The sequence below is a fragment of the Galeopterus variegatus genome, unplaced genomic scaffold, assembly GCF_000696425.1.
Source record: "Galeopterus variegatus unplaced genomic scaffold, G_variegatus-3.0.2 Scaffold321, whole genome shotgun sequence".
NCBI classification, from domain to species: Eukaryota; Metazoa; Chordata; class Mammalia; order Dermoptera; family Cynocephalidae; genus Galeopterus; species Galeopterus variegatus.
The window spans coordinates 79,776-90,483 of record NW_007726432.1 but is presented as its reverse complement, the minus strand read 5'-3'; the positions used below and the strand labels follow the sequence as shown (position 1 = coordinate 90,483).

The 10,708-nt window shown below is 38.3% G+C and overlaps 1 protein-coding gene across 1 annotated transcript in view; it reads left to right on the top strand.

Annotated features, from left to right (window-relative positions):
- MRPS9 (mitochondrial ribosomal protein S9) overlaps positions 1-10,708 on the top strand; it is a 77,567-nt gene that overhangs the window by 48,639 nt on the left and 18,220 nt on the right. Inside the window, exon 5 of the mRNA XM_008567465.1 lies at positions 4,761-4,840. Within this exon, the coding sequence (XP_008565687.1) occupies positions 4,761-4,840 (80 nt within the window). The remainder of the gene's footprint in view (positions 1-4,760; positions 4,841-10,708) is intronic.

Here is a 10,708-nt window from a genome sequence, read left to right as displayed (position 1 = left end):
GGGATCCGAACCCTCGGACGGGAGCGCCGCCGCGCTTCCCAAGCGGCGCACTATCCAGTGCGCCACCGGGCCGGCCCTTGTTTTTCTTTATAAATATAGAACAACTTAATTCTGTGTGTGTTAAAAAATATCAGTGAACTTTAGGATTGGATCAATTATGGCACTTGTAATGTACTACCAGTTTCCTTATTAAAAGATGAAAGCTTCTAGGCTGAGTTAACATAAAAATCCTGTTTGTACTCTGTTTAAAGCAAGTCATAAAAATATTGAGAAGAACAAAGATACATACTGCATTGGTTGACAAAGGCAAAGAGTAGCACCTAATATTAGACAAGATGGAATTTGAGGAGGGTGGGGAATGGTTCAATGAGACAAGAATGTTAATTTATATTGATAAAACCTAATGTCAGTTAAATGGATTTGATGACCATGAACCTTTTTGCACCAAACATTTAGCAGTGAAATATTTAAGGCAAAAGCTGTTAACTAAGCCTATAAAGAATTTGAATAATGCAGCATGATTTTATATCTACAGATACAAACACAATACATATTCTACGCAGATGCCTATGGGATATTAATAGAATTAATTTCATAAAGAAAACCTAACAGATTTCAAAAAGAAATTATATTGATTAGATTTTCTGACTGAAACTCAATAGAGTAATATAACTGTTGGGTTAAAGAGGAAATCAGAATTGAGATTACAGACTATTTAGAAATACATAACAATGAAAACAGTTCCTATCAGATCCTGAGGGATATGGACATTGTATTATGCAGAGACAAACATATATTTATTAGTAATTAAGGAAGAATAAAAATAAATGAACTAAGTATTTAGTTTAGGAAGCCAGAAAAATGAAATTGATGAACATAGTAAAGAAAGTTAAAAGAAGTATGATAAATAAAACCAAATAGTTCTTTGAAAAATTATTGGCTTTAAAAGTATTGGCTTTTCGGGCCGGCCTGGTGGCGCACTTGGTGTTCTTTGAAAAATTATTGGCTTTAAAAGTATTGGCTTTTCGGGCCGGCCTGGTGGCGCACTCGGTAGTGCGGTGCTTGGGAGCGTGGCGGCGCTCCTGCCGAGGGTTCGGGTCCCATATAGAGACCGGTCCGCTCACTGGTTGAGCGCGGTGCGGGCGCGACACCGAGGGTTGCGATCCCGTTGCCGGTCGCGGTATAGGCGCGACACTGAGGGTTGCGATCCTGTTACCAGTCACAAAAAAAGACAAAAAGGGGAATGATAATTAAAATGGTGGTAGTGGCACAGGATAGACGGACCAGTGGAACAAAGTACAACATTTCTCCATCTGTTTTTATTTTTATTTTTATTTTTTTATTAGCATATTCATTATTACAAATCGTACTTATTTTTTTTTTTGACCAGTAAGGGGATCACAACCCTTGGCACAGTGTTGTCCACACCACACTCAGCCAGTAAGCACACCAGCCATCCCCATATAGGATCTGAACCCACGGCCTCGGCGCTACCAGTGCCGCACTCTCCTGAGCGAGCCACGGGGCCGGCCCAAATCATACTTATTCTTTATGCCCCATATCCTATCTCTTCCCCTGCCCCTTTTCCCTCCCCCCTCTAATAACCATAGATTTGTTCTCTCCATCTGATAGATTAACTGTTCCTCTGTTGGTTTGTTGCCTAGATGATCTGTCCAGTACTGAGACAGTCCTCCCCGATTACTGTAAATCAGATGCTTCTTCTGTTACTCTGGAGTGTGCTTTGTGTAGAAAGAGGGCCTCTTCTTTTTTTTTGGTCTCTGGTGGTGCTTCTCCTTGTGTTAGTGAAGTTGAGAGTCTGTTGTGCCCTCTGCACGGTAGCTGTGACGGCAGCTATAAAGACTATCCGCTTTTGCGGCAACTGTGGCAATAATGGTGACTATGGAGGGCTACCCATGTGAAAATGGTGTTTTTGGTGTGATCTTTACCTGGTTGTAGTTGGGTTTGGCTTCCCTGGCCCTATGCTTCAGGGATATTTTATGAATTCTAAGACACATTGTTTCAAAGTTTAACATCTTTGACAACAGAATGCACTTTACAATTAATGTAAACTATGATGCGTGTCGTATAGTATGACAGCTTTTTTTTTCTTTATGGTATATAAAATACATAATGGAGCATCTTCAAATCTGTGACACATTAGAGTCAATGAAATCAAATATATCTATATATGTATATATTCTTATATGTGTGCCTGTGTGTATTAGTCCATTTCTGTTGCTTATAACAAAAGACATGGAACTGGGTGATTTATAAGAAAATGAAATGTATTCCTTATGGTGTCTGAGGCTGGGATGTCCAAAGTCCAGGGAACACATCTGGTGAGGGTTTTCTTTGGTGGTGGCTTTATAGTGATGCAGGGGTCTCACATTGCTTAAATGGTGTAGCAGAGAGAGAGACTAATCTCCTCATTCACTCTCCTTTTAAAGCCCTTTAATCCACACCCATGACCACCATTTTTAATCCATTCACTACAACCCGGTCCTACAATCTCATCACCTCTTCAAGGCCCCACCTTTCAATTACCATAATAGGATTTCCCACCCTCAACAGTTACAGTGGGAATTAAGTTTGGGGGGATATTCAACCCAAGACACTATGTATACACATACATAATGAAATCAACCGTGATGTGAGACCCAACTCAGACATCTCTCCAAGCTTGGCAGTAGGGTCTTGTCTGCAACCAAGATGTTTGTCTTTCATGTCACTTTCTAACAGATTACATTAACAATACAGTGAATGGATTGCATAAGTAAAGGTACAAATATTGGAAAATATGCAGGATTTCATGAAGTCTATGAAAATGACGTTGGAAAAGTATTTAAATCATTCATAAGCCATTGGCAAATACTAGTCTGGTTTTATCTTTCAAGCTGAATACCCAAGCAAGACTTTTTTCATTATTTATTATGAAATTTTGGTCTTTAAGTGTATTCATTTGAAGTGGCCTATGTCTAATGCTAATTATCCTCAGACAAAAAAGACCCTCTACAGATGATATAAAGTAGTACTTCAGTGAAAAAGGATGTACTACTATTCAAAAAACTGTAGAAGGATAACGACTCTGCCCGAAAAAATAATATTTGTATTTCTGCCTCACAAACATAAACTCTAGTTAGATTAAATACCCAAACATGAAAACAAATAAAAATTGCAGAAGAATATATAGGAACATAGTTTTGGAGAGCCCAAGCCTTACAGTATGCTTTCTCAGTGAAGGCAAGGATTGACTGGTGGGGGCGGGGTGAGGAAACCTAGGGGTTACAATGATTTGTGGCCCTCCAGAGCATCACTGTATACATCAGCAGTCAGTGCAGTTTATCTGTGATATTAAAATTTCATGGGGAGGGGGACAATTAGGGAAAAATGTGTTAAAAAGCTCCTTAGTAGGATTAATAATGAAAAAATGATTGAAAAATACTGCCATAGAAAAATGGTAGATTCGACTATATACATATTTTAAACTTCTTGATTATGAAAGATGCCATAAACAAAAGTGAAAGGCAAGTGACAGACTGGGGAAATAGTATTCAATTTATGTAATGGACCGAGGAGTGTAATCTGTAGTGTACAGGAGTTCCTACAAATAGTTAACACAGAAACAACTCAACAGAATGGGGAAAAAGACATGGAGTTAGTGTTTGGCTTATTTACTAGGTAGTAACTCCATTTGTCAGTTTGTTTGGTGGTTATAAGAAGTAGGTGATCATCTATATATCAAAAGGATTACATGGAACGTTTTTTTGAGGCCCTTCCATTTTAGATGTTTTATACTCTCAAGGGTGGATCACCACAGGGCTGAAACAAATGATGTGGCGTAGAATTTTCCTTTTTTATATTTTTGTTTCAAATTCTGTGAATGTGCTGCATTATTGACTTTATCAGTTTTCCTTTTAAAGGCTATGGGGATGCATTGTATTTATAGCCAAACCTAATTTTTGTTGTTGTTGTTCTAACAAGATGATTTTGGCTATTGTAGGTGTTTTTATTTGAAATACATTACAGAATTCTCATGGTGAAATATTTAGGAACATTATATTAAATATAAATATTATATTAATGGGCATGAAATATGAGGATACTTCAATAAGTTTGTGGAAAAATAGAATTGAAAGATAATATAAATCTTTCTGTGACTTTTTGAAGTACCCTCATATTAAATATCTTAAATAGTTACATATCAAATATGCTAAACCAAATATTAAAACTCTAAATATGTTTGTTTTGGTTATTTTAAAAGTTAATCACTATTATAAATGTGTCTCATAACTGCAGTTAAATACAGTTATTTGGTCTGGCTCTGTGTATATTTTAATTTGTTTTCATTTGGCTTTTTATTAGCAATCCAGTGGGGAGAAGATGGCCGCCCATTTCATTTTCTCTTCTATACTGGCAAACAATCNAATTCTCATGGTGAAATATTTAGGAACATTATATTAAATATAAATATTATATTAATGGGCATGAAATATGAGGATACTTCAATAAGTTTGTGGAAAAATAGAATTGAAAGATAATATAAATCTTTCTGTGACTTTTTGAAGTACCCTCATATTAAATATCTTAAATAGTTACATATCAAATATGCTAAACCAAATATTAAAACTCTAAATATGTTTGTTTTGGTTATTTTAAAAGTTAATCACTATTATAAATGTGTCTCATAACTGCAGTTAAATACAGTTATTTGGTCTGGCTCTGTGTATATTTTAATTTGTTTTCATTTGGCTTTTTATTAGCAATCCAGTGGGGAGAAGATGGCCGCCCATTTCATTTTCTCTTCTATACTGGCAAACAATCGTATTATTCATTAATGCATGTAAGTATATTATGTTTATGGTAAATATTATGAACTGTAAGCTGTAAAACTAATTTTAGACCTTTCTCAGCTTCAGAATTAGCCTAGTATTTTATAATGGACAAAAACAAGACATAGAGGTAAGACGGTATGTTGAAGAAAGACTATATTTTATTTATTTTTGTTAAAGGTAAACTTCATAGAATTTATATCAGAATGATTTGTCCTTGTAATGCTTTTACCTACAAATTGAAATCATGTTAGGAGATAAATGTCTAACTCAATAGTGCATGTATGTGCTTCCAAGTTAAGGAAAGAGGAGGCCAAGTGTACGGTGCTGTCAGGGGTTAGGAGGCGTTTGCCTTGAGAGAGAGTCAAATAGCTCTCTCTACTGTTTTTGTTATTTATAGACAATTTTTGCTTTTTCATAGGTTAATGCAGTATAGTATAAGTCTAGAATTTGGCCTAAAACACAACCTAAGAAATGGTTTCATTACACTTTGACTTCCAACTGTATTTGAGTGTACTGTGAACAGTTTTTGTTTTGTTTTCAGAGCTATGAGTGTTTGATGGTGTGCAAATTTGAGATACTTCCCCAGAATTACTATGAAAAAAAGAAAGGTGGGGCCGGCCCGGTGGCGCACTGGATAGGGCGCCGCTTGGGAAGCGCGGCGGCGCTCCCGCCCGAGGGTTCGGATCCCACGTACAGACCAGTTCCCACTCACTGGCTGAGTGAGGCATGGGAGCAACACAGAGGGTTGCGATCCCGTTGCCGGTCCCCGGTCCGGTACGGGGGCAACACTGAGGGTTGCGATCCGTTGCCGGACACGCACAAAGACAAAAGACAAAAAAAAAAAAAAAAAGAAAAAAAAAAAGAAAGGTGTATGCCAGTATCCAGTTTTAAATGCAGAGCCCATTTTATTTTTAGAACATGATGTCAAGTTCTATTTTACTCATTATATGATTTTTTAAAGTTATAGAAATATTTATCGGGCTTCCCCCATCGACAGTCAGATTTCAATGGCTTGAATCAGTGCACACATTCACCCTGCTTTTTAGAATTATCTGGTGTTTATTTGTGCTCCACAAACCCAAAGGACAAGATCCCCACTTGTCAGGTACATTTATTTCTTGGGGAAAAAAAAAAAAGAAACCCTTCTTTTCACTTATTTTTTTGACCTTGGGCAAATGAGCTTCTTGCCCTGGCAGAAACAAAATGAATGATGAAATGCGGAGTGTGCCTTTGCTGAGTAATGGGGCTGCCGCACAGGCCTGGCGGAGCCCTCTCCCACGGCCCGCGGCCCCCTGCTGTTCATTTAAATAGGTATGTCAAATCTGCCTCCAAACACCGGTTTGATCTGTGGTAATATTTGTGAAGGTTCCATATGGACTTGAGCCCCCTGCAGTGCTAAGAAATAATGTACAACGCTTCATGGTGCAGACGCAAATTTTCTCTGAAAGGGATGCAGTGTTGCGTTTTAGCTGTCGGAGGGGATGATGGAGCAGACGCGCTAGGCCTGTCAACTTGTTACACGGATGGGTTGCACTCAGCGAAGCTGTGGAAAATCTGTGCCTTTTAACTTTTCTACTTAATCACGGTTGTAGCGTTGCCTTTAGACTGTATGCTACATTAATTCTCTTCCTGCCTTCTGCCTTTCATCCCAAGTTTCACGGAGAAAAGTAAAGCATGCAGGTCTTGTAGAGGAGCCTTATCAAACAGCTGTCATCTGACAAGCCATTTGCATTCGTTTTGGCTGAAACTGAGCAACCCAAGGGCAAGATATTTTGTTGCATTCCATCATAATGAAGAAATTATACATTGTGTAAGAGGCCTAACTTTGTTTGTTTGCTTGCTTATGTGTTTTAAAAGGTACTGCTCCAGAAACGGATAGTTTCTTGGTGGGTAAAATCTTACCAAACTAAAATGTCAAAATATATCTGATCAATAATCCTTTCTTTTTGAGTAATACAGGTTTTGTTACATATGCAAGAGTTCTTTGGGCTTTTGTTTTAGTTCAGCACAGTAATTCCTAAATATATGCCAGTCACTTTAATATCACGTATGGCAAATGTCATTAATTACAACTGCAGTCACATGAGTCTCATTTCCTAGATAATGCAGATCAATATCATCTGAGATACTGTAACTTTGACAGTAACTAAATATTTCCTGTTCAACTTACAGAGCACTTTTGTGGTTAAGTCAGGCACTGCATATAAAGTCCAACTATAAAACATGAGACTATTTCACAAGTGAGACTGTTTGACTAGCTTGCTCTCTCTCCTTTGTTCTGCTTCTCTTGGTTGTGATGTTGGGGGGTGGCATCTCCTCTCTCAGTGATCACTGTGCCATCCCCACCGCAGCACAGCAAGTAGCCCCCTGAAGACTGGGGCAGGTTTTAAAGACTTGGAAATGAATCCTTGTTGCCACCATTTACTTTTGTTGATATGATTTTCTTCTAGGTGACAGGGTAAAAGACACTAAGCCAAACTGTTTTCCCATGTCGTTGGCCAACTGTAATTGTGTAAGGCATGGAGGTCACTGGCCAGGACTTTAAAAAAAAAAAAAAAANAAGAAATAATGTACAACGCTTCATGGTGCAGACGCAAATTTTCTCTGAAAGGGATGCAGTGTTGCGTTTTAGCTGTCGGAGGGGATGATGGAGCAGACGCGCTAGGCCTGTCAACTTGTTACACGGATGGGTTGCACTCAGCGAAGCTGTGGAAAATCTGTGCCTTTTAACTTTTCTACTTAATCACGGTTGTAGCGTTGCTGCGTTTTAGCTGTCGGAGGGGATGATGGAGCAGACGCGCTAGGCCTGTCAACTTGTTACACGGATGGGTTGCACGCAGCGAAGCTGTGGAAAATCTGTGCCTTTTAACTTTTCTACTTAATCACGGTTGTAGCGTTGCCTTTAGACTGTATGCTACATTAATTCTCTTCCTGCCTTCTGCCTTTCATCCCAAGTTTCACGGAGAAAAGTAAAGCATGCAGGTCTTGTAGAGGAGCCTTATCAAACAGCTGTCATCTGACAAGCCATTTGCATTCGTTTTGGCTGAAACTGAGCAACCCAAGGGCAAGATATTTTGTTGCATTCCATCATAATGAAGAAATTATACATTGTGTAAGAGGCCTAACTTTGTTTGTTTGCTTGCTTATGTGTTTTAAAAGGTACTGCTCCAGAAACGGATAGTTTCTTGGTGGGTAAAATCTTACCAAACTAAAATGTCAAAATATATCTGATCAATAATCCTTTCTTTTTGAGTAATACAGGTTTTGTTACATATGCAAGAGTTCTTTGGGCTTTTGTTTTAGTTCAGCACAGTAATTCCTAAATATATGCCAGTCACTTTAATATCACGTATGGCAAATGTCATTAATTACAACTGCAGTCACATGAGTCTCATTTCCTAGATAATGCAGATCAATATCATCTGAGATACTGTAACTTTGACAGTAACTAAATATTTCCTGTTCAACTTACAGAGCACTTTTGTGGTTAAGTCAGGCACTGCATATAAAGTCCAACTATAAAACATGAGACTATTTCACAAGTGAGACTGTTTGACTAGCTTGCTCTCTCTCCTTTGTTCTGCTTCTCTTGGTTGTGATGTTGGGGGGTGGCATCTCCTCTCTCAGTGATCACTGTGCCATCCCCACCGCAGCACAGCAAGTAGCCCCCTGAAGACTGGGGCAGGTTTTAAAGACTTGGAAATGAATCCTTGTTGCCACCATTTACTTTTGTTGATATGATTTTCTTCTAGGTGACAGGGTAAAAGACACTAAGCCAAACTGTTTTCCCATGTCGTTGGCCAACTGTAATTGTGTAAGGCATGGAGGTCACTGGCCAGGACTTTAAAAAAAAAAAAAAAACACATCTCGAGCATGTGTGCAGTTGTGTGAAGAGACCTTTCTGATGTCAGTTAACCCTTCTTATCTTGTGTCATGATGCCAAATCTTCTCTTTAGTACTTGGTGACTGTTTACACGTCAAGCTTGTATATTACTTTATTACAACTAATAAAAAGTAGTCCTGATGCAGCTTACAGTGAAGGGCAATACATAATGCTTTTGTGAATACAGTTTCCAACTGACCTATAGTTAGTCCATCCAGTTTTGTGGAGAAGTGAGGTTATTGAAGAAAGATGACAGGTGTACTGTATTGTTCTGGCCCAGAAATGAAGCATGATAAAAACGTATAAAGTGAAGGAAAATTTCCTGATCCATGAGGTTCTCACACTTTGTAAATGTGTCACACTCTAAAGGCTTATTTGCAGGTCACTTGAGATTCCCATTTTCTTATGGATGTAATGATCTATATCTCTTCAGGTTCCTGGGAAAGTCAATTAAAAACCCATTTATTTTACAGTATCGCTAATAAGATGTATAGATATAAATAATAAAGAGTAGTTTGAGAAGAAATGGGACCTCCTGAGCTTCTCAAAGCATTTTTAAGTGCCATAAAGGGAACTCCTCCTGGATAGCACTGGCTTGGCTGGCTGTTGTTCACTGGTTTCCTTGATAGCCATGTAATCAGTAGAACTTGTATACTTTTCAGACATATTTTAGGGCTTTGGTTAGATTTCAGGAGCAGAAGGAAGAAAGAGAGAAAGAAAAAAAGAAATTTCCTGAAACAATTGCAAAAAAGGTGTAAAAGAAAGAGAAAAATTTTAAAGAGGGTATAGACGTCTGTGCTAAAAAGAAAATGATATACAGCAGAATAGCTCAGTTGTGAATAGCCTAGGCCTACACTAGGGAGAAGGGGTGTGGAGAAAGTGCTAGGCCAGAAGGGTGGGCTGCTCTTTGAGTCCATGGCGGTAACCCTGCCAGGGCTACCCCCTGATCACAGCAACTTGAGCCTGCTCAAGACGACCAAGCTGGTGGTGAAGGGAACAGTTCACAACCTTGGTGATCACAGTTCAGTTTGTGCAAGTCCTTTAATTTTAAGAAAAATGTTAATTCAGGTTTACTGTTTTTACTAGTAGATACATTTCTGAAAAAATTAAAATCCGCTCACTAAAAGTGAGTTGAAAACTATTTAAAGCTCATTTTGGGAGGTTAATTATTTGGCTCTGAAGTGGGAACCCTTTGTAAAACATGACTCGTTAAGTCAAGGCATGTCTGTAATGCAGCTTTCCCAGCGTGCTTCTGTGGAATGCAGGTATGAAATGCTCTTCCAGAGAGGAGCTCTGAAGTGAAGCGAATTTGGAATTGTTGTATATTGTGTCCTGGGGAACTCTAAAAGGGGATCCCTAGCAGAATAAAAGTTTGATGAAGTCCTTAAGTATTAAGAAACATGTTGCTTTAACCCACTGCCACTCAAATGTACACAGAGCCCTTTCTGCCCACCACGCCTTTGAATGGCCCATGAATCCAGTGCTTGCAAAAGGCTGTAGAGCATGTTGAAAATGCTGTACGTTGTCATCTTAGGCATTGCTCATCTTAGGTAAACACATTTTCTCAAAAGAGAGGCAAATAAAGTCTCCTCAGTTTTAGGACTCATATCAGCCCCAATTCATTAAGTGTTTATTGAAATTTACATGAGCTACCCTCAACCCGATATTTAAGATAAGGGAGGTAAGCAAATCTGAAAACTGCAAGGGGGACTTAGCATCATATAGAAACTTCATTTATATTTTAGAAATAGTTTTACAGTAAACAGTGGAATATGTTCAAAGCATGATATTTAAGATAAGGGAGGTAAGCAAATCTGAAAACTGCAAGGGGGACTTAGCATCATACAGAAACTTCATTTATATTTTAGAAATAGTTTTACAGTAAACAGTGGAATATGTTCAAAGCATTTCTTTAAATTGGAGGAATTACATGGCCACAGGTGAAATTCATACCCCAAAAATGTGTAAAATGAAGAAATAGTAGTTCATTATA